The 25,617-nt window shown below is 36.3% G+C and overlaps 1 protein-coding gene across 1 annotated transcript; it reads right to left on the bottom strand.

Annotated features, from left to right (window-relative positions):
- Positions 1–1,935: 1,935 nt before the first annotated feature.
- Positions 1,936–12,898, bottom strand: LOC149085195 (muscle-specific protein 20-like). The gene is made up of 4 exons (XM_089233056.1): positions 12,705–12,898; positions 11,302–11,426; positions 7,197–7,401; positions 1,936–2,303 (listed from the first exon to the last, which is right to left on the bottom strand). Exons 1-4 carry the CDS (start codon positions 12,753–12,755, stop codon positions 2,124–2,126), a joined length of 561 nt encoding a protein of 186 aa, XP_089089182.1. The 5' UTR covers positions 12,756–12,898; the 3' UTR covers positions 1,936–2,123.
- Between the last annotated feature and the right edge of the window lie 12,719 nt (positions 12,899–25,617).

The following is a 25,617-nucleotide window of genomic DNA, read 5'->3' on the forward strand; positions in this document are numbered from 1 at the left end:
GTTCGCGAGTAAAATGCTGCAAAGGCAATTATGGAATCACTCTATATATAATATGGACATAAAATGTTATCATTTTTTTTGGAAATAATATAAGGTTGATTCAACGAAAGAGGTTCCAATCTTTTTATGTTCCATATACGGTTGTATTGTCGAGAACCTCACTAAAATTTTACATCAAACGAGATTATGTTTGATTTCAAGACCTGGCCGTCATAACGCATTGGCCCATCCGAGCACGGTCAACACTCCCTAAAAATGCGGCCAACACACCCCCTTTCTCTGAGGCACATGTTGGTACGGTCACGAGACCTAAAATCCATACGGGGTTATCGTGATATTGAGATTTGGTGGTACTATGATTTTTGAGAGTAAGTATATATGTTGCCATAGGCTGGAACTCCCAGCTAGGTAAAATTCCCAGAACGTCACTTTGTGCCCAGAAGCCCAAAAATGAATGTCTTCAGTATAATTTGATGGCCACTGTTTGAAGGGCCCTGGGTGCAAGCACAGTTAGCTCACCCGTTAAGACGTCACTGTCCTTCAGCATTTCTATCATTTTAAAACTTTGAAGGCAGGGACGCCGGAAGTCAAAAATGTTTGGTATTGCTCGAGTAATGAACGTAATGTTCACTTGGATATGTATGAAGACCATACGTCACACATTCAACAAAAATATCCCGTTTTTGGTAACTCTCTCACCGCCCGAACTGGGGGGGGGGGGGGATGAGCTATATTTGAATGATGATTGATGTTGCTGAGCAATAACATTCAAATGATCGATGTTCGATCATTTGCTTTACCGACATAAGCATATATGTTCCGGCATCCCTGTTTGAAGGGATCTCTAAAGAATAACGTAATTACTGATAAGACACACTTTTCACCCAAAAAAATATGAGAAACTCTTTTTTTCGTTAATAGATGGCACAACCATCTCAACGTCTTGCTCTTTGATGATTTTAGTGCAAAAATTCGCCCCGACATGGCACACAATTCTTAAATAAAATTGTTTATTATACAAAATTTTCAAAAAATTGGTTCTAATATTTATTCAGCAATGAATACTTAATGATATTCTGCAATTTCGTTTCAAGTTGGTGAGGAAGTAAAAAATAAACAAAAAGCAATGTAAATATTTTTTCCCAATACCAAAACGTACTATATTTGTGCATATTTCGCAAAAAATTTGTGGAATTAATTTCAGTATCAGCATCAGATATGGAACAATTTAAGATATTGATTGAGACTCAAGGCCCAATATCGACTTAAAGGGGTGCCTAGGCAAAGCATCAGGAGTCCCCAAGACTGAGGTGTGTTTAGTTAGTCAGTGATTAAATGTTAATTAGGCCGGGATTACACTAGAAAAGTTCGATAAAAGTTCTTTTATAAAATTCGGGAAATGCAACTAATAAGCGTATCGATTGCATTCAAGCGAATGGAACAGATGAGATTATTACTTGCATTTGCCATATTTTATGAAATAATTTTTATAAAACTTTTAGTGTAATCTCGGCGTTAGTGGCGCCTTAAAGTATGAGGGTCCTGTGTAAATATCTAACTTCTCGTACGGAAATCTGGCCAAAAATAAACTCATGAAATTAAATGCATCGACTTTTTTTTTGTGTGAATGACCCATCTTTTGCAGCACAACGCGTTTTAAGACCATATTTACAATACTAAGTTCTTGCTTATAAAATACGTTTATACGCCAAAAAAAAAAATATTATAATAGGCTTGTATAAATTATGAAAAAAAATTATTATATGTATATATATTGTACTAAATGTTTAAAAAAATTTTTGGTATAGAAATCCTAAGATTAAAAAATCTTCGCTGGTTGAAGACGTTTCTCCCACAAAATTGTTCAACTTTCAATCCGACAATAAATACCATAAAAACACGAAAATCACTAACTCATGTTTGAGTTAATCAATATTAACAACACAAAGACAAATTTATTAACTAATAACGAGCACAAGTTATCGCAACAATAAACAGAGATGCATTTTTTTGGCTCTAAAATGATTTTTACAAGTGTTAAAGAACATCGTGTTTTGTGAACACATTGTAAGTCCTTTATTTTTCAATTTTAAAATTGGAAACTGAAGTTGCATGAAATGTTGTTACATGTGTCTGGTATTTCCAAAATAGATGCCGCTTTGATTGGCACCTTTATTGGTTCCGTATTGAAGATTGATGATCGTGTCTCCAGCTCTAAGCTGCTCTTCTGTGAAATGCCGTTTGTTTTCTTCGGCTGGTTTTGGTCCTAGGAAAGGTCCAGGCCATTCTGGGTGAAGATAGCACTGTAGAATGATAATTTAAATTATTACTCAAACCAATAGATATAAAGGAATGGAAGATCTTGAATCAAATATAGAATTGAAAGATATGCAAGAGGAATACACTTATACTCATTTTGTGATTAAACGAGTTTCGTCATATTACCATCCACATTTGATCCAGTGACATGCATAGTGCAGTTGCAGTTTCATAGTTAAATTCTTACCAGTAATAAATCCGGCAGTCTTAAATTCCAGATCCTCATTTTGCAAACTTTATCTTTTATTAATGGAGTTATTCATTGCAGACAGTGCAATTGTTAGTCAGCCAGCGACATTCAATTTGACCAATAATACAAATTGAAATATGTATAGGGTATATTCAGAACGGCCTTGACCTCTATTTAACACTTCTTATCAAAATGATATCATCTCACTTAAATCACAAGGTAGATTTGGTTTGTCAAATCTACATAAAGCTAAATGTTATTTGGAGCTAACAATATTCTATGGATGCAAAGTTTTGGCGAAGAATATGTTTCTTTTCAAAACATATATAATTTTTTAATAATTAAGTAATGTGATCAGCACGTTAAATGTAATCAGCATTTGTTAAACATAAGCGTGATTGAAGAACCATGATTGGATGATACAACCATGACATATGTCATTTCAATAACATTCGCAATTAAAACCTTGACTTCAAATTAGAAATAATAGGTTCAACTCAGAAATATGGCAGAGCCTTTTTGTTACCAGAAAGATTAATAATTCCACCAAAATTTTTCAAACAAATTTTGTACGTTAATATGTGGCACATTTTAATTAAATCAAATTAAATCAATAGTGAAATGTTACACAAATTATGCGTGGTTATAGCTGTGTTTAAGTTGGCATAAATTCATTTTCTTAAGAAACAAATCTTCGCTGAATGAAATGTTTGATAAAAAATACAATTTGTTATTAAACAGGTTGTTTCATGAAGAGTGTCCGAAAAGAAAGAAGATTCTGTTGTTGATTTCAATATTGAAAATAAAATATGAAAAATTATCAATGAAAGAGGGAAATTCAGTTGCGCATTTCCAAAAAATAGGGAGTGATATAGGAATTATTGTTTATATATACGGCCTCCAATCGAAAAAAAAATGTCAATAGCAAAAAATTAGTATCTCTTTTTATTATACAGAGAGAGATAAAAAATTTACCCTGTAAAATAATTAGATAACTACTCACTGAATAACTAAATTTTTTGAGACACACTTATTTCAGTAAGTGAAAATGACAAAATCATAAATTTTAATCACTGATATCTAATCAGATAACTCACTGAGATATCAGTGATTGAAATTTATGAATTTGTCATTTTCACTTACTGAAATAAGTAAGTCTGAAAAAAATTTCTAGACTTCGAAAAAGATTTGAAAAAAAACAAAAATTTTATCACCCGTACCTCACCAAATTTTTATCTGAATGTTACGTAGTAAATTTTTTTTCAGTGTTGGGGCAAGGACATTGATTGATCAGTGATTAGGACCGTATAAAGATTCCAATTTTTATATTTACACCGATTATCGTTTCATTGGGGTGCAACTATCACAGCTGAATTTTCATCTTTTTTTTTCATATTCTATATTTTATTTTTATTTTCGAAAAAATTATGTAAATTTTAATTTTGTCAAACATTCGTCAAGAAACACTCATTATGCCGTTGTACCATATTGACGTATAGATCCTCTTACAACTTTGATTCACTTCGAGTTATTGGTGAATTTCACTTGGTATTAGCTTACTGCAGCAAAACCTCGTTAAGGGGACAGAATACCTTTAACATGGTGAAACACTATATGCTCTAATAGAAATATCATTAAAAATATTATTTAGCCATTGATATATTTCAAAGTTTTTACACATATTTTTAATTGTATGTGCTGTCTACGCTGTGGTAAAAAGTTTTACAAATTTTAAATACTCAATTTTTTATAAATTTTCAAAAAAAAAAAAGCATTAAAAACAGCTTGCACGCAGAATAAAATACCACGACACCAATGTAATTGAATAAAAATTGATTCGAAATAAAGGAAACTGAAATGTTCATGAAATGGAACAAAAGTTTGAATTTTCATTGACTTAAAACGTTTTTTAAAATTGAATTTTAAATTGTAAAATTTTTGAAATTTCAAATTGAAATTTTAAAATTTAATTATAAATAAGATTGAGTGAATAAAATATCAAACGTTTGATTCATTTCACGAACTGAACAGTTTCCTTTATGTCGAATCAATTTTTATTCAATTACATTGATGTCATGGTATTTTATCCTACGCGCAAGATGTTTTTAATGAATTTTTTTGAAAGTTTACAAAAAATTGAGTATCCGAGATATGTATAACTTTTTACCAGCATGGGATATCATATACAATCAGGAACATGTGTAAAAAATTTGAAGTAATTGAATGGTTAAATACTATTATTTATGATATTTCTCTATTAGAGCATAGTGTTTCACCATGTGAAAGTTCCCTTAAAGCCGGGTTTTCCTAGGAGTAGAATTTCTGCGCGGTGTGCAGCGTGAAAACGCTGATTGGTTAAAAATTTGAAATTCAGATTTTTTTTTTGACCAAGGAGAGTTTTCACGCTTCACGCGCTGTAGGAACCTGCTTCTAGTAAAACATGGTTTTAGAGCAGGTTATCTGCGCCGTTTTTAACTAATCAGCGTTTTCACGCTGCGCGCGGTGTAGATAACCTGCTCCTAGGAAAACCCGGCTTATGTCATACCCTAATAAGTTAATCTTCAGTTCTCTTCATTCATAGATTACAAGATTCGCAAACCCTGATTTACTCGTCGCTAATTTCGGTTAAGTCGTCACTATGGTAAAGTTTGAGAGAAAGAGAGAGGAACAGAGAGGATTCCTATGTCACCCTTTAAATCGGGGGGGGGGGGGGTCTTCGACCTTCCAGACACGGCGAGCCAAATTGAAACTTCCCACGAAGCCGGTGGGACACCAACTCATGTAATTTAGTGACATCTGGAACAAAAATAATCGAAGACTTTGTCCAAAATTATTTCTTTTATTAATTATCAATTTTGATTCACTCCGAAATAATTTTTTCCACTAATTCTGAAAAAGTTTTTGATTAGTTATTGGTTAAATTAATTAATTCTGAGATTAATTTTAATCTGAAATCACTTTAAATGATTCTGTAATTATTTGTTTCGGTAGCTCTGAAATTATTTTTTTTCTGAAAGGAAAAAAAAGCTCTGGAATTATTTCTTTCAATATAATCATGTAATTATTCTTTTATTGATTGTGAAATAATTTATATCAGAAATTATGAAATTATTTCTCTCATCAATTTATGAGTTATTTTTTTCACTAATTCCAAAATCATTTATTTCAAAAATTATTTCTTTCGTCAATTCTGGAATTATTTATTTCATTAATTCTGGAATTATTTCTGTTATTAATTTTGAATTTTCATCAATTTGTTCTGGGATAATTTCTTTTATTTATTCTAGAAATATTTCTTTTATTTATTCTAGAAATATTTCTTTCATATAATTTCTGAAATTATTTCTTTCATATAATTTCTGAAATTATTTCTTTCATATAATTTCTGAAATTATTTCTTTCATATAATTTCTGAGATTATTTCTTTCATATAATTTCTGAAATTATTTCTTTCATATAATTTCTGAAATTATTTCTTTCATATAATTTCTGAAATTATTTCTTTCATTTATTCTGTAATTAATAGTTTTTCAATATATAACCATTTTCTGAAAACAATCGGCGGGCCACGACAAAAAGCTCCAAGGGCCAAATTTGGCCGGCTGGACATTCGTTGAAGACCCCTACTTTAAAGAAAGAGGTCGGTAACAGCATGTCCATATGTTCGAAAGCGACCATAAAATTGTTATATCATAATGGAACTAACGGATATATCTAAAGTTACGCTGAAGAAGTTAATTTGCCGACTAAATAACAAATGTTCTTGAAACTTTAGGGACTATTCGAGTTGGATCTGATTTCTGCATAGGCTCTACTAATTCGAGGCATCAAATTTAAACAAAATAGGTATAGCTTTGTTGAAAACCAGACATGTCCGTTTTTTCCTGCCCAGCCCCCCCCCCCCCAAGTCAAAAGTGGATCCTGTGTTCGAAATTACCTAATAGTTGTACCATGAAGAATTCAAAGCACTAAAATTGAATGCCATGTATATGTAAAGTGAATGCGCAATACTTTTTTTCTGTTGTAGGGGAAATCTAAAAATAACTAGAAGAGTTGATCCACTTTGCCCAAGAATATTTAGAAGACACCAACGTGGTCAGAAATGACCACGACGTTTGAAGTGAACAGACGTACTTCTTCCGCTGAGCAACCGAGCGTGAAGATTTGGTATTCAACCCAAATGGGAAACTCGGTCAGCGAAACTAGTGGTTAAAAATTTTTCCTCTGAAGACGGCACCCATTGGTGTTGAAATGCATTAGGACTTTTATTATTTTGTGTGTATTTGCCTTATTCGTTGGTGTCTTCTAAATAAAAATAACTACTCTAAATTATAATTTACGTCTAAATTAAAAATAACTAGCATTAATGATAAGTGTACCACTGTATTTTACCATATTAAGTTAAATACTAATAGCTCAAAAAAAGTTTAACATTTTTTTGTTTTTCTTCTTTTATAATTTATAAATTTTGTTTATATTATAATTTTAATCCATATTTTTCGATACTTCGCCCAAGTCATTACTCTGTTTAAGTCTTCGTAATTGTTCAATAACGCGAGTGACGACTTATCAAGGTTTTGCTGTATATCCTGCATCCATAACTGCTCGCGCCGTGAACCCCATTGTAAGATACTATAAATTAAATATCGAAAATGATCATCTCGGACATGATTGATATTCAACTTACCGCTCGTCCCAGTGCCATAATACATTGTGTGACCTGAGGAATGTTCCTTCTTTCCCATAAGTCCACCGTTTGAAAGACATCGATTTCGGCTACACCGTATCTCTTGGCAGCCTCTTGAAATTTGTTAATATTCTCCATCATTTTGAATTCACCACCAGTGGTAGCGATCTTTTTGATGCTTCCGGGACTCAGCTTTTGCATGAGTCTGAAATGATTCAATGGACGACGTAAGTATAATTATGGCTATAAGTATGATCTAATTCATACATTAAAAATTACACCAAATGAATCAACTTTTGAAAAGACTAGCAAATAATTTTTTTCCTATTTGAATCATCAAGTTATTACGACTAGTTATATTTAGTCAAGTTTAAATTTACATTAATTTTGGATGCCTATGTGATGAATATGAATCATTTTTCATCTAAGTATCATTTCATCTGATTGCTAGAAAAAGAAAAAAAGGGAAGAACCTAATGACTGTTTTTGAAGGTTACGAGGTTCTTTTTGACAAGACATGATCCAGCAATGAGTAATCGCTGTCCTACTCTTCTAATTATAGTAACGATTCCCGCCTTGTGTATGTCTGTCATCTTTTTCCGTGTGGTTTCTTTACAAATCGTGATTTTGCTTTTATCATTACACTGCACGACAAATGTTGACAAAGTTTCTGCGCCCAAAACAAAAATAGTCATTTTGTATGTAATTCGGTATGTTCAGCATTTCATAAAAATGTATTGGCTATGATTTTCTCTGAAATTGCACATTTTATACACATATAATAACACCATACAATAAATTGAAAAACAAACGTAAGTGCTTGTATATACAGAAAACAAAATAAATATACAGAAAAAAACAACACAAATAACAGTCGATGCTCGTTATAACAACACCCCGCATTACAGCAACCATTCCATTACAACGATAAGTAGGATAAGTCCCAAATGTTTTCATAGAGACTATCGTATATGTTTGACTTTCGATATAATGGCCAACCGATACAATGCCCGTTTTCGACGGGATGAGTGGGGTCGTACGAGCATCGACTGTATCTCAAAAACAAGAGCCAGTAAAACTTTTACCATGGTGATATTCGCGTTCAGCAAGTCAAAATCATTCAGAATTGTACATTTTCATGTCTGACGCAATTTCATTCTTGTCCTGTGTTATTATTATTTAATAAGGAATTTACGGATATTTTGACAGGGTAGAATTACGGAATTGGTGCTGAGAAGATTTCATTCGACCCATACAATCATCTTCTAACATGACCCAAGATTTAGCTCTTCTATCATAGACACTAAAATTCATTTCTGATAATCCGATTATAGCTATTCTGCTGTTTGGTATTTTTAAGAGCCGCTTCATGCGAATAACGTTATACTAGTATACGGGTGGCAAATTCCTCTCACTCCCACACACATTTTTTTCGCTCCAGATCTAACTGTGGATTAGGTGAACATACAAACAAACATACAATAATGAGATTAAACATCAAAAAGTTTCTAGAGTGACATTGAAAGTTGATCCTTCAAAACGTCAGAACGAAGATGTTTCAAGTGCGAGTGTGTTTTATTTTTAATGAGAACACTCCTTATAACGAGGAATATTTATGATGACACTCCGGCATGGAATTCTGATTTGCGCAGCAGTGATAAATATTTTTTGTGAGCGTACTTTATTTTCAAGGACGTCGGAACCTGTGTTGATATTGCTCAAGCAACGTGAATTATTTAAATTATTTTTGGCAAATTTACAAGAACATTTATAAATATAGTTATAAAATATATAATTACGACTTGCAGCAATCATCATTCATTTTAGAATTGCGGTGCCACTGACGTATATATTTTTTCTACTATAGTATAACGTGGCTAATTTGAATCTGGTTAATTCGAGTTTTGTGTGATTCGAACTTTTACGAACTCCCCTTGAATTTTCTTGTTTAATTCGAAATGTTTTAGGTAAACATTCAATAACATGGTTGCAATAAATAAATAATTCGAATTTGGACGAAAAAACTATGATTTTTGTATGAGCAAATTTAGTCTGGAAAAATTCTACAAGTCAGACTTCGCATTTCTCGACCAAGTTGTTAAACAACAAATATTTAAAGACAAATAAAAGTTTGAAAATTCTGTTTTTCTCTAGTCTTTGATAATTTCATGTCCATTTTGGCATTGTTGAGCTGGAGTGCATCGAGAATGTGTACCACTTTTAGATACGATTAACCTATGCATCAAGGTGTACCATTCAAAATGTGAAACTTTTTATCGTCATTTATATGTAGAATATGGAAAGTATCTGAAAGTACAATTGTAATTCGTAAATTAATGTATATTTCCTTGATAAGAAAAATTTGGAAAACATAAACAAAATTGAATCACATAGAAAAAACTGTTTCCGTAAATCAGGCTTCGAGCATGGCCAGAAAATTCACAGTGATGCTGATTCTTTCTCTCTCTCCAGACCAGTGGAATCATGTAGCAACAGCTAAGATCAATTATTATAATTATAAATCATTAAAATTTGGGAAACAGTTTCGTAACTGATGATAAAATTTTAATAATTGATAATTATCCTATGTGAATGTTGATGACTAAGTTGCAATTTGTAATCAGTTTACAGATCCAGGATAGATTAATTGGATAATTCGAACTTTTTCCCGTGACTTTGGACTTCGAATTAACCAAGTTCGACTGTATAACAAACTGTTGGTTTGTGGTAGTTGGTGGTATATCTCAGGTGAACCAATGTCAACGGGGAACATTAAATCATTGAAGATATTTATTCATCCTGAATTTTTTCACATTTTTTTTTATTTCAACATTTTACTTTTTTAAATGTTTTCCCATTTCAGTTACCATGAGCGCGGGGACCCTCACCAACCAGTTGACTACGCGCGGCCACACCTCTAAAAAAAAACTGCATATAACTCACCAAATATTAAAATTTAATCGTCAAAAATATATTAGATACACATAAAAAAAATGTGCATCACTTAGACAGAAATTGCTTTTACTAGAATGAAAAGAAGGGCCCCCAAACTTGTTAAGACGGCATTGGTCACTGAAATGCTATCGATAAATTTTATTTCCATGCATACCAATAGTGTAAAAATTGATAAATAAAATTTTTTATCAAGGAAGAAAAGGTTTTGTTCATGGCAATCGGAACATTTTTTAAATATATCTGTGCCATTTTTTAAAGTAGAAGCTGGATTAAATAATTCTTTGGTTATTCTTTAATTTCAGTTCAGATATTAGTCTTTACTCTTAAAGTACCTTGATTTTCTGAGTATTAGCGGCAGATACACATTTCGCTATTTTGAGAAAAAATGCCGCATATATAGTCCAGCATGCAAAAATTCCATTCATCAATAACGAAATCTTGAGAAATAGGAGGGTGTATGTAAATTTTTGAAGAATAAACGTGCAATAAACTTTTTTTTTGCTCCGTTTTTGTAGAAAAAATCATACATGTATTTTCCATCTTTAAATCTCCAAAAAAACAATTATTTACAAGTTAATTTTTCAACTATATATTTCTACTTCAAATTCTCGGAAAAAACTGCAGAGATAATACGTAGCGGTATGTAACGTGCACTAAGAAAAAAATTCCAATGTTTTTTTCAACATATAAAAAAAAGGAGGAAAATACGGTAAAAGAATGAACTATTTATATGGTGTATTTAATATTATTTAGAAAATATAAGAAAAATATATCGTTAATTTTCCAAAACCTCTTAGAAAGGTTGAAGGCAATTAAGGTCTTCTTGAGAGCTCATATCATGAGCTAAGGGTAGTTTATGAGCACTCGTAACCACTTTAACGGAGTATGTATTTTAATATCCATGGGAATCTAATAAAAATAAAGGGCAACAAACTTTGCATAATGACACATAAAACAAAAGCTGTAAGAAAGGAAATACGTGCAATAAACTATTCAGTATCGTGATCGCGTATCCATAATCTTTTCAGGAGAATTTTTGATTTTTCTCCACTCACTCATCACATGAAGTCCCATTTCATCGAAAAATACGATTGAGAAGTATTCTTGGTTTTGAGCCTGAAATGTGTCAATTAAAGTGTATGAAACTTACTTGCATAACACAACACCATTTCTAAGAATATCTTCATATGGTCCTTGTGGAAGATCTTCCTGTAAAACATCCGATATCCATTCTAAAACTTCACATTCCAATTGTTTATCCCGTTTGGCAGCAATCTAATATAATAAAATAATATTTAGGAATTATCGAGAAATTACAAACTAGAAGCATATATTTTTTTAGAAAAACAAAATTTCAGGATCAAATCAATTACAGCAAGTCAAAGGTGAATCAAAGATTTGAATTACAGAAAGCCAAATGTAAAGACTAGAGCTATCCAGAATGGGGAGGCTAATAAGTCTATAACCGGGGGGTCTCTAGGAGCCCTCGGATCAACTTGATGGTTTACATTATAAATTTACTAGGAAATCAATGTAGGGCCCTCCAAGTCTGAAGTTCTTAAACCTAGAGGTCGCTACAGGTTGTAAAGGCCTTGCACAGAAGTTTCAGTTGCATCATCTTAACAATAATCCACGCATTTGGTTGACAATAATTTTTCAAAAGTTTTCAACGGGTTAAAAATTATACATTACGAACTATAAATGACTGTTATTATAAACAATATTAATTAGTACCTATATAGTGTCCCATCATCATTATTACATATAAAAATTGTTGCTGAACAACTGTATTAATTGCAAACTGTCCTACCGGAAATCAAAACCAAACTGTAACAAGTGACTATCGATAAAATTGATCAAAATTGTTGATTCATGTTCCAATTCAATTATTTTTCATTTTCAAGTAATGCATTTCTTGACGCTTCAATTTTTAATATTTGTGTAGTTATATGCAGAGTTTTGGGTGTGTGTGACAGGTGTGGTCACAACCAACCCCACGGTTGAGGGGTGCCTTGAGCTAGCAGTTAATAGAAAATATTTTTTGTAATAATATAACAAGATGGCTATCCCTTTAAATCATAAAAATTTAAATTTTGTGAGGAATTAGTAAAATTTATTTGTCCCCCGCGCCAAGGTTCAAAGGTTATCCTGGTACAATGGAACCGAAACTTTCAATAGTTCCAATATTGCATCAAATGTTTGCTCGAGTGATAAAAATACTAAATGTCATGTATCAAAATATGCATTGAGATAATTTTAATCACTTGCGAGTAAAATGAAATCTTATTTCAAAAATTAATTTATTATATATTATATCATATTTAATTCTTTAATATTGAATCTAATAAAGGCTATTCTTGACAATGGGCAACTTCTGTATGATGGGGGAAGATTTACCTCAAAAACACATGGAATCCTTGGAGAAGGCGCATTTCATCTTGTATTGGATAAAAATTTGAAATTTCTCATTTTCAATATTAATCAAAGAGCAATATTTCCACAGTTGTTTGATAGATTATTCGAAAGGGATGTTACAGAGTGATTTTGACATACCTTGTTAGCAATTTGAGCACTGAGGCCGTAAGATGGTCCACGGTAAGCCATGTCTGGTTGTTATCTGACCCGATACTTCGCTCTCGAGTGTAAGCGGCGATCAACTAACCTTATCGGCTTTTTGGTAAGTGGAGCCAAAGCTATGAGAGAGTATAAGATCCCGCTTCTCGGCGCCGAAAATATCACTGTTCCACCCACACCCGACTTTGAAGCTTTTGAAGACCGCGTGTTGTATATTTGGAGAGGTGACGTCATCATCTCGAAACCAGGCTTGGATGCAAAAGAAAATTTTGTGTGGTCCCGCGCTTCTCAAACTCCTCTTTTGGTGGCCCTTTGCCCGAACCAACAGTTAGTTAGACTCACATGAGAGAAACCCTTTCTGTATTTTCGATCTTTTTATTTCTACGTCAGCTACTTAATGATGCAGCATCTCGACAATATGTTTCGGGGTCAAATCTCAAAACCCACCGCCTCTTCGAATTCTTTTACACACACTAAGGCCCTTCTTACACTTCTCAATTAACTTCCATCTGGTAAAAAGAGGAAAAAGAAGTCAGAAGAGAGAACGTTGTGATAATTAGTGTTGACACCCTAGCTAGATGCACATGGGATCTATTTCATCATGAAAAACTATGTGATAATGCAGTGAAATCTCTATTTTGCGGACATTCGCAGAACAAGGAAATTCGTCTGTAAAAGAGGGGTAACCTTAAAAAAATGGATTCAAAATTGAACCATTTAAAATTATTTTTCATTTTGAGATAAATGCAGTTTTAATAACATAACTTGAGATCGTGAAAGTGGTACATTGTAGAGACGGCTTTCATTACGTGTCCTTTTTTTTTGTTGTTGTTGTGATGAATTATATACATCAATTTTTTAGAGCTCTTATAGGAATTGCATTTGCGAAATACTTCAAGCGATCACATTTTTAGTAGGGCTGGGAATCGATTAAAATTTTTAACTGGCTAATCAAAAAATTTTAATCGATTAATCGACCGACTAATTGAATTTAAATCTAATATTTTTTTATTACCATATAATATTAATAGATTCTATAAAAATATATATATTTCATTCATTTCACTCCCTATTCGGTATATGTAAACAAATATAGGAATAGGTTAAGAAATTAAGGCTGCCCACTTCAAGCAATTTAATATGCTGAACATAATAGCCCAAAACCTGTAATTTCTTCAATTGGATCTTGTCGTTTTTTTTTTAAAAATCGGTTGGTTTCGGTTATTATTCACTGATTTCAAAACTACTTTTCGATTATATTGTGTGTGTGTGTTTTTTTATACGGAAACTCTCTCTACTACTAAACTACTCGCCTCCTTTAAAGACTTATTTTAGCATTGACAAGCCCAGATATTTTGAAAAGCTGATTTTTTTTCAACGGAACACCTTTCCTTGTACTGCTCAGTTCTCACCTACTGAAAATCAGAATAAGCAATACCTCATTAAAAAAAGATATGGCATTTTGAAGGGGATTCGGTGATTTCTGCAGCGCCGCATGAAGTGTTAAAGGCTACAAGAAGAACCCCTCTTTTTTACGGTCACTCCCCCTTTTTTACGGACGAATGTTTTTGTCCCACCGGTGTCTGCAAAAAGTTTTACTGTGTATAAAATGACCATGTTTGTGTGTGTGTTAATTTCTACTGAGCCATTGTGAAATTTATTAATAATTCTCATCTTTGGCAATTGATTTGGCCAGATAAGAAAAAAAATCTTATCCAAATATACAAATACAACGCCACAAAACAGGTAAAATGCCCAACGAGGTGGCTGAGAAAAAAGATGCCCATAAAAATATGGATGTCATATATTTCAAAAATTCAGCAACCCAATTAAAAATGCAATTAACAAAAATTATAAACAATATATACACATGATAAAATATTATACAATGCCCATAAAGAATACTTATGGTTGTCTTATACAATTCAAAATACAGTATTCGGTGGTAATTTTTCAATTAAATCCCAACTAGGGCGTGTGGTAGCACAGGTCGATAAGATACTCGCCCGAAGTACCAAAAAGGATGTTTTAGAGGTGTCGCAAATTCAATACCTGGTTCGTCCTTGTCAGAAACTTTCCTGACGCGAGGGTACAACACAAGCGTCGACATGACCACAGAAAAAGATTACTACCGCAGGGAGTCCCGCATGGAAGGGTTAGTACACCAACCTCTTGATGAGTAGGAAAATTAAGGCCATCGTTCGGAATCAGCGATAAATTGTAGGTCCCGGTCTAATTAGCCCTCGTGGGCAGAAAATGACCGTGGTGCGACAAAAACGACTCAATGATCAAATCTCAACTATAGCTTTGTACTAAGGTTTGTATCAGCAGAAAAATGCTCTTCAGAAATTATCCTGAGTCTTGTTCATCTTTGCCATGGATTAATGGGTACCAATTTATATGGATGGCAATTTCCTCCAAAATATATATAGTATGTATTATATATTCCAAAATATATAATGCATTGCCCATAAGAAATTATAGTTCATCTTTATCTAAGTACGAATAGCTTCTCGATTTATCCTAAGGGGCCGTTCAAGTATTACGTCATCATCGATGGGGGGGGGGGAAGGAGGAGGGGGTTTCCGATTTGCTGACTTTTGATGACATGGGGGGAGGGGGGTTTTGGATTTTGCTTACGTCATCAACCCCCCTTTATGAAAATATGAAATATTTTTAACAGAATCTTACTCGGTGCGCCAAAAACGAGAAAAACCTTTCGATAGTTTGTGGGCACTTGAAGTGACATCCCCCCCCCCTATTGATAAGTGCCCTACGGAGCCACTTTAATGATCTCTAAATTTTTCGCGGATTCAAGTGATCTGGAAATTTGTCGGGGCCGCTAAGTGATCTGGAACTGTGCCATGCATCACTCAAGTGATTCATAATTATATGCCGCGGATCACTTAAATAATCTGAGAATGTGCCGCTGGTAATATGAGTGATGTAGAACCGCACTGGGGGGCCACTTAAGTGCTCTAAAACTACGTCGCATGGGATCTCTAAATGTGTCACGGATCGCTTAAGAGTGATATTCACCGACATGGTTTAAACCTGTAGTTACAATTTTTGGATAAGAGATCAACATGGATGGAATTGTAGCACGGGACACTTAAGTGATCTGTAGATGTACCGCTTAGTTCATTTTTTTTACAAAATTAGGTTTGAGGAGGGCAGGTCGCATCAGATAACCCCCTGGGGCCATATTTGGTCAACGGGCCAAGGGCCTTTATGCGATTTATCATTGTATGGCTTAGAGGGTGGGTCGCAATGAATTTATTAAAGATAAATTTTGAGTTCATAGCCTTCAAATAACATTGATTTTAACAGAAAAATTGATTATAATAACATATAAAGGTATTTTCTTCCGAAATTTAAATTTAAAAACAAATATTTTTTTGCATTAAAAAAATAAAGTTTTGATCGTGAGAAGGCCATCCCCCCCCCCCCCCCCCGTGTACGTCTCTGATCCCACGAATATGCGTTAGGTTTCAGAGGGGCAGAGCTGATGACGAAATTTTGCTTACAAGGGGGGAGGGGGGGTCAGCGTTTTGCTTACTTTTGCTGACGAGGGGGGGGGGGTCAAAAATGGCTAAAAGTTTGCTTACGTAATACTTGAATGGCCCCTAATGTTAATATCGTATTTTTTTAAGCGTGTCAATTGTGATAGATAATTCACGATATACACAAAAATATGGTCTCCAAAACCATATGACAGGGCCATATAATAAGGGTTGTCTCAAGACGAACCGGAGACGGGACCAGCTGACGTCATCGCCCTGACATAAAGGCGCGTATACACTAGCGCGCGGATCATGCAATGAAAGCATTCGCAATTGGTTGTTCGGTAATTTGTACGGTGTTGCGAACGATTCTTGAGCTGTTTTCACCGGACCCACCTGGAATCGGTTTTTTCAAGGAACACAAAGGAAAGAAAGGAACACAAAGGAAGTTTGTGTACCCACAAGCGGATTAGAACCGCTGCATGGGGTCGTGCGTTGCAAGATCTGCGCGCTAGTGTATACGCGCCTTAACAGGTTAATTGCCACTACCCTGGAATTTCAAGGTCGCGCTTTAGTTAAAAAATATTAAAGCAGTAGCATCACGCACCTGATCAGAGACCACGCCCACTGAGCCAAGGTGGCAATAGCAACTTCAAAGAGTTGAAACAGCCCTTACTATATAGCCCTGATATGCATGCGTGGATGGATCTGAAATGGTGGCGATGGGTGCAATCTCCTCTCCCAAGAGTCAAAACATCAGAGAAAATCATTGATCTGCCCCATAAAATACAGAAAGATTCAACAAATCTAAACAATAACACGTCATTCTGGATCAGCGCCTGCTTCGGTTTCATTTCCAGCTGAAGATATCAGCCTTCACTACGCTTATGTTGAATACGTTTGCCTTGGCTGCATTCGAAGCCGGAGATATCTGCTGAGGCTTTATTCGCAGCTGATGGTGTCTGCCTCCACCACATTCGCAGCTGGAGATACAGGTATCTGCTTCCTAGGCTGAAGATGTCTCTCTCTACTCCACTGCTGACGATGTTCGTTCTTCCGCCTCATTTGTAGCTGGAGATATCTGCCTGTAGGCTTCATTCGCAGCTGAAGATGTCTGCCTCGGTATATGCGTGGATTTAGAAGGAGGCGAAGGGGAAATCGCCTCTCCCAGCAGCCAAAAAATGAAGAAAAAATGTATCTGTCCCGTAAAATACAGGACAATTCAATGAATCTAAACAATAAATCACCCCTCCCAACACATCACCCTTGATCCGTGCATGCTGATATGACATATTCTAGTCCAGAACGAACTAATTCTCGAAAAAGCGTAAGAATGACATTAGGGGAACGCGAAAAGACTTCAGACTTTCTAACGAAGCCGAAAATTCCATTTGATTTTTTGACTATCACGGAACAGGGTCGTCATAAGCCGGGTTTTCCTAGGAGCAGGTTTCCTGTGCTGCGCGCAACGTGATTCACGCAGCGCGACACGTCGTCCACTCACCAATAAGAAAAGCAGCACGACTGTTTTTATACAGAGCGCAATACTCCTCACGACAGCGCTTTACGTCGGGCGTGATTGGCCGACTGCTTCAGGAGAAGTCAAATGCGTCATGCGCCACGCGCTTTGCCAATATTCTCTTCACTCTTGTGTGTTGTCTTTCCTTCCCTTCAAACCGGAGCATGCAGACGACAGAGTAGCTGATGTCAAGGCCATATATTATAATATAGCCGTCCTGATCTGATGCGCCACGCTAGGAAAACACAAACGCGTAGCGTAATTATGTAACGCGTTTCTGCCGGCGCGAAATGGTCTAACTCGGTTCACGCGACGCAACAAACCTGTTCCCAGGAAAACCCGGCTTTAACAGTATTACAGGGCCCCTTCCTCGGGCAAAGTGGTTCTTCTGAAGGCCTTCCATATCTGGCTGAAATATACCTGATAATCATTTTACGTATTCGCTATCAAAAATTTTGACCAGATCTCATTGTCATGAGGCCATTTCTGTTATTTCGTCAAAAAAAAATTTAAAAAAAAAATGTTATAGTGGTGCATACAGGGACTGAAAGACAAAGTTCATCGTCAATTCTGAACGACGGCGTTTAATTCTTAAAGAAATATTTTATGTGTTATGGTTGGTTAAGGCCGGCATTACTCTATAAAAGTTTTGTAAAAGCTCTTTGATAAAACTTGAAAAACGCAACCACACTAGTGTAATGTCGGCCTGAAAAATGTGCCGGGATTGTACTATAAAAGTTTGATCTTTTGCTAAACTTGAAAAAAAAACCCAATAAACCTATTGGTTACATTCGCTTGGATGTAACTGATACGCTTATTGGTTGAAATTTTCAAGTTTTACAATAAACTTTTATAGTGTAACCCCGGCCTTAGTAATTAATAAGTATCCTTTTTTATTTTCGCAAACGGTGTCGAGTTGGATTTCGAAAGTTTCAACATTCATTTGCAGCAGGGGCGTAGCCAGAAATTTCGTTCGGGGGGGGGGGGACCAAAGTGACAGAACAATGGATTTGGCCATCTTTTTCCCTTTTTTCGGTAATTTTCTCACATTTCGGGGGGGGACCAGACCCCCAAGTCCCCCCCCCCCCGCCGCTACGCCCTTGATTTGCAGGTTGTGCGTAAAGATTAGGCATCGGGTAAGGTATATTGATATTATGTCGTTGATCATTTTTGTCGCACCAAGGTCATTTTTTGCACACGAGGGCTAATTAGACCAGGACCTACAATTCATTGCCGAATCCGAACCAGCCTTGTTTTTTTTTATACTCATCGAGAAGTTGGTGCGCTAACCCCTTGATGGGGGACATCCTGCGGTAGCAATATTTTTCTGTGGTCATATCGCCGTTTCTGTTGTACCCCTGTGTCAGGAGAGTTTCTGACAAGGACGAACCGGGTATCGAACTCGCGACACCTCTAAACATCTTTTGGTACTTTAGGCGAGTGTCTTATCGACCTTGGGCTACCGCGCTCCTTGATATTATGTGTGCGACGAAAGTTATTTAATTCTTTCTTAGGCGGGATTACACTATAAAAGCTTTAAAAAGTTCTTTTATAAAACTTCAAAAATGCTACCAATAAGTGTATCGGCTACATTTGCTCGAATGCAGCCGATACGCTTATTGGTTGTTTTACAAGATTTATAAAAAAAAAACTTTTATAAAACATTTATAGTAATATAATAGAAACTATATACTTAGAATCTTGCTAACAAAGTTTAAAAAACCTAAAAAAAATTTCAAATGTAGTTTTTTCAGTTAGCAATTCACTACAAACTTACAGGCTATACGCGAACGGACATTAGCAATTTAATCTCCTCAGTCCTGAAGGTCATTTTGAACATCAAGTTTTTTTTAAACTTCCTAAGATTAGTTCGGTTTAAATCGATGAGTATGTTAGTATCAAATGTTTAACTTATTTGTGCTTTGCCGTGAAATGTGCAATGCTACAAAATCTAGTGGCACAATCCGAAAAACCATATCCCATACTACCAGATGACAGATACAGTATAACATCCATGTTACATACGCTACCACAACAAACGCTGACTTGCTTTATTGTAATTTTCTTCTGACGTTCGCACGTACGTCCATGATATTAATGCCCACGAACAACAAGGTGTAAGGCCGCTACACACTAGTCTGACGTGACGTGGGCCCACGTCGCAGAATATATCACGTCAGAGTAGTGTGCAGCGACCTGTAGGCACGTACATCCCTGATGAGGAAGAGGTTAAGCCGGGTCCACGCCGGCCGTGATTTCGAGATGCGCAAAACCGATTTTTTGGATGTGACTACGCAAACTTAACCATTAACACTTTATGGTCCACAGATTTTCCCGCAGTTCGTGCTTTATACCGCCCCCCCCCCCGCAATGACCAAGGTTCCTGGATGTTCGTCCCTTTGAGAAAATTTTTGTGTGGCTAATGAGCTATGCTGAGAAGCCGAATTCACAAGGGGTCTTCCTATCATCGTAAGCGGCCGTTGTAACAATGAAGTACCGTTGTTTCCTGATACGGTCACTCGCTCTCTACTAGCCACACATACACTGCTGGCCACCCAAATTGCAACACCAAGAGAGACAAGAGATATCGCAACAATATTTATTTTATAGATAACATGTTGACCAAGCATCAAATGATTAAATTTATAGACTTCTATGAAGTGTGGTTCCTGCCAAAATCAGTAGCCAGAGTAGCCGCCATTGTTGGAGATCATCACTGCCACACGCCTCGGCATTGATTCAAAGAGACTTTGGATGTGTTCTTGGGGTACAGCAGACCAAGCAGCTTCCACGCGTTGCCAAAGTTGATCTGGTGTGGCAGCTGGGGATGTAATCTGGGTCAATCGTTGAGCAACCATAGACCACATGTTTTCTATCGGCGAAAGATCCGGAGAGCGAGCTGGCCAGGGAAGCAATTCAATCTGGCGATTGACGAAGAACCTTTGGACAATGCGTGCCACGTGTGGTCGCGCATTATCCTCTTGAAATATGGCTGTGGGCAAGCCCTGAAGGTAAGAAAGGACAACTGGCTCCAACACCTCGGAGATGTAGCGCTGGCTTTTTAAAGTACCAGCAATACATACTAGAGGAGTGCGAGAGTGATATCCAATACCGCCCCATACCATAATACCCGGTGCAGGACCAGTGTGGCGGTGCATAACGCAGCTGTTCAGCATCCTCCCTCCACGGTGTCTCCAGACTCGAATCCGACCATCGTGGTGTTGCAGACAGAAGCGTGACTCATCAGTAAAGACAATTTCATTCCATTGTACCGTCCACATCCTTCTTTCATCGCACCATTGGCGGTGGAGACGTCTGTGGTTCTGCGTCAAGGGTAGACGAAGCAATGGACGTCTTGCGGACAGACCACTCTGCTGTAAACGGCGTCGAATGGTACGCGCAGACACTGGATGATGCGGTACAGACTGAATGTGCTATGCTATGGTTCGTGATGTGGCTGAGCGATCCGTCACTGCCATACGCACAATACGCCTGTCATCACGTGAAGTGGTGCACTGAGGTGGATGCGATCGAACACGTCGGTCCGTCGTACCCTCCTGCATCCAACGATCACATATCCGCATTACAGTTGTTTGGTTACGTCCAACACGACTACCGATTTCCCTGAAAGATAATCCACAATCTCGGTAGGCCACTATCCTTCCTCTGTCGAACTCGGATAGTTGATCAAAAGATGATCGCTGTTTTCTACGAGGCATAATTGATCGTTTTTTTGAAAAAACCACAAGAAAAACACAATTGCCGTACTTCAAATCGTCGAAATCTCCAAGCCTTAAATAGCGCTTTGAAGTGGCGCCACAGGCGCACGTGATGTGCATCTGCGCTGAAATTCTAATCATTTGCATATCTCACCTCCGCTAATGCATGTTGTAAATTTCATATTATTTGCATGCTTCCTTCAGGGTGTTGCATTTACGGTGGCCAGCAGTGTAAAAAAAATGGTTTTGCACAGCGTGGCCGATGTAGACCCATCTTCATAGACACAAATCTCAAAGCCACTTCTATCGTCAAAAGTGGCTTTTCAAGTTAATCATCTGTCGATCCTTTCAACCAGTTTCTTCAATACGTGGCTGCATTTTTAATATTCTCGAATGTCAATAACTTCATGAAATAACAACCACGGAAAACACGTTGCCAATAAAATTTCCAATAAAAGTTTTTGTGATTATTATAATTTTTTGTTTAAATAATTGTATTATTTCTTAAAATTTTGTGTTAATTATTTATTACAATTCGAATATGCAGAATAGTTTGTCAATAGATGGCAGACGTAATAATTATCGTAAATAAATCAATAAAGACAGCGACATCTATTTTTTGTAAAAAAATCGTCCGAACTTCTTTTCTGTTTAGATATGGAAAATATGAAAATATTATTTAATATATATATTATTATTATTATTATATTATTATTTTTAATTATTTATTTTCTTTTCACTGCACCGTGTCTATATTTTTGAGAGATTTTCGGTCGCTATATTTAAGTTCTAACCAACTGATGATTGACCCACAATTGTTAGATTTTCACTGTTCAAGAAATTAAGAGTACTGTTACGTAGTTATATAATCGTTACTTGGGAAACTATAGTTATATATAAAATATTTGGGAATTGTTAAAATGCACTTCGCAAGCAGGGCTGTCTTAACGAATAAACAGTCAGTGCATTATCCGGGACTTCCAGTGTATGGATGGAGAAGGGGGCCTAGTGGTGATGAGATTTGATACTATGATTTTCTACAGGAAGTATGTGGAGAAGGCGGGTACTTCTAGGGCCGTCTCAAGAGTATCATGCCCCCCCCCCCGGTGAACTAATTGTTCTGAGGCCCACTACCTGGCTAGAAATTTCTGCTTGCCAATTGGCATGCTGACGCTCGAAATTTTAAATCAGATCCTACTTTCACGAGGCCCCGTGCCCAAATCGGTGGGCCTATTTGCATCCGCAATAATTCAACCATTCAACTCGTAGTTGAAGCGTGGGTTTATTCAAACCAAAATGAGTGACCATGCACTTGTCAACGCTGAAAATCGTGCTCCATTCCTTCGCCCATGCTGCAATCATATTTAAGTAGTTTTTTCTAGTGGATTTGTAAAAAATGCCAGAAAAAGTCCTGCCAGCCCCTCCCTTGTGAGGTTATGCTGAGTACGGCTCAATTAATGTAGAACAGGGGTGGACAACGCAAAAATATTGTGTGTATCAAATCAAATTTGTTACCATTATTTAAGCTATCGGGGTTCCAACCTTATCGGATTAATAAACATTCATTATTTCTCTAGCGACGAAAATAATTTAGTTTCTCAAATCTCAACTGTCTTCTTACAAAAATTACTCAAAATTGTTAGCATTTCTTTCCTGTTATTTTTTCCTCCCTCTTGTTGGGAAAGTAGTTGCCTGTTGCATTTGAATGCATATTTGGTGTTCTGCTCAAGGTGACGAAACATTTTCGGAGTAGACGCCACCTGACAATGACACCTCGAAACCTCAACCGACTAAGCTACGCAGCATAGGCGGAGATTGGCTTGGAAGTCTGGGGGGGGCAAGATGATGATGATGTCGATTCATCTATACATATATGCATTAGATCTGTCGACTTCACCTTTGATGCTGGGGGGGGGGATGCCCCCCACGCCCCCCCCCCGTATCTCCGCCCATGCAGATTCTAGGTAAAATTTTCCGTATTTGATTGTGGGTTGATATTGTGTCGGAACTTCCTCATAGAAACACGATGATTTCAGAAAACAGGGAAGCATTCATCTCTGAATTTAGACATGGCAGGTTGACATTCCTCGTTGCACCAGACTCACTTGTTCAAACTGAATCACCGATATTCTACTTAAAAAAGGTAGCTCACGTATAGTGTCGTCAGAGCCGGCAGTGTTCAAACACTCACGGTAATTTGTGGCACGGCGCCGAGCAACCTAGAATTGATTCAGAAATAAAAAATTTCCTACATAAAGCTCAAGACGAGCACCCACAGGTTCGAAAGGCTTCCGACGCCACTGCTCACGTAAAAAGCATACATGTACCATACATCTGGTTTTGTCTGTAAAATTCAAACTGTGAATATATTGAATGAAATAGTTTGCAGAAGAAACTGCAATTTATTTTATGCATTGCATCTAGCTGAGAACGCAACCAGATGAGTAGAAAGTTTATGAAGAAGGCGAGGAATATACAATGCCCTGAGTGAAAGTTAAACGACTAAATTGCCCATGTTTCACCACATTATTTATGGGGTACAAATCTGCGAGTTTTCCGAGTGCGGCTTATACACCGGAGTGGTGCTCCTAGTCCCGGCCCGTGACGCTGCAGCTCACCATTATGGCCCTAACTCAGAGAGGTTGGCTGCCCGTAATGTAGAAGGTGACAATATAGGGGATGTTAGTTACCTGTACGTTTTGTTTTTTGCTGCCACTTCATTAGATTTCTATACAGCGGTTTTAATATAATAAAGCCGAACTTGGTAAATTCGAGGCTTAAGAGAACAGCAAAAATGTTCGAATCATCCAATTCGTTAATTTAGGACAACTATACTTCCACTGAAAAATCAAAAACTTTTAATGGTTATAAAAATGTATTGAATGCTATCACTTAATTATGCCATTTTCTTTATTGTTGCATTTAGCATCTTTATAAAACGTAAATGATCACGAAAACTATTTCGTTTGTAAATTAAATTTGTAATTTTCATTTGTTTTCTTTTGGATGCTCTTTTATATATATATATATATACACACATACACTGGCGGAAAATAAAATCCGAACACCAAGAAGGAGTTGTGCTAGATAAACGAAATTTGGGAGGCGTGTTTGCACATCTGAAGGATGACGCTCATTCAAATTTCGCGCTAGACGAATAGCGCTAGTTGCGCCACTATGAGCGTTATTTATCGTCCGGATTGGACGTTGTGAGCTACGTTTGAGTCAAGAATGTCTTTAAGGAGACGAAGAGAGCAGTATCATCAGCTTACTGAATTTGAACGAGGCCGTGTAATAGGGCTACGAGAAGGTGGATTTTCTTTCCGCGATATTGCGGAAGACTTGGCAGGATCACTGCTGCAAACATTATCCACTGTGCATAATTCTTTGCAGCAGTGATCACGGGAAGGCACTAGGACTACATTGGTATTATAAAATAAACGCGCAATAATGCTAGAGAGACATGAATCTCCAACACATTTTAACAGACAAGTGACTGGTTCATCATTCCAGCTTAAAGACATTCCGTCCGTGGAGAAGTCCTAATTTTCGTATTTCCTGAGTAGTAGCCTTTGCAGATGCAGGCATTGACAGGTGCTGATGAAGTCATCCAAGATCCGGTAGAACACCCATCCAGGGACCGATAACGAAAGCATTGCTTCTTATAGCCACAACAAAAAAATCAGATTTGGAAAATTGTAATTTTTTTTAATGCTTTCATGCTATATTTCAGAAAACATCAATAAATCACGAAATAAAGAAAAATAAAAGTTAGCCAGGAATTCAAAGAAAAGAGGAATTTCGCAAATGCATATCTGAGTAAAACTTCGAATTATCCCAAAACGTTAAGAATAAAAGACCGAATCAAACAAGTAATTTTAACATTAAATTGAATAAAAAACTTCAGGGGCATTCCTAAAATTCGAAAGATCCAAAAATTCGAATTAGCCAAGTTCGCCTGTATATTTTTAAAAATGATAAGCATTTAGATTTGGTTCATATTTTAACTTAATTTATCATTTATTTACATACTCAATATTAAATACATTTCTGTGGACTTATTTTGGTGTTACCCAGTTAGTTCGAACAATTAATTTAGTACTTACATAACGTCAATATTAAATACATTTCTGTGGACTTATTTTGGTGTT

The sequence above is a fragment of the Pholcus phalangioides genome, unplaced genomic scaffold (assembly GCF_987345545.1).
Source record: "Pholcus phalangioides strain wild (caught in Gottingen) unplaced genomic scaffold, Ppha-v1.0 ptg000007l_1, whole genome shotgun sequence".
Taxonomy (NCBI): Eukaryota; Metazoa; Arthropoda; class Arachnida; order Araneae; family Pholcidae; genus Pholcus; species Pholcus phalangioides.

Excerpts from the sequence above, each read along its gene's own strand:
- LOC149085195 (XM_089233056.1), bottom strand. The coding sequence starts at position 12,755 with ATGGCTTACCGTGGACCATCTTACGGCCTCAGTGCTCAAATTGCTAAC. Across the intron at positions 11,427-12,704 it reads GTGCTCAAATTGCTAACAAG|ATTGCTGCCAAACGGGATAA; the intron begins GTATGTCAAAAT and ends TTATTATATTAG. Across the intron at positions 2,304-7,196 it reads TTATGGCACTGGGACGAGCG|TGCTATCTTCACCCAGAATG; the intron begins GTAAGTTGAATA and ends ATCATTCTACAG.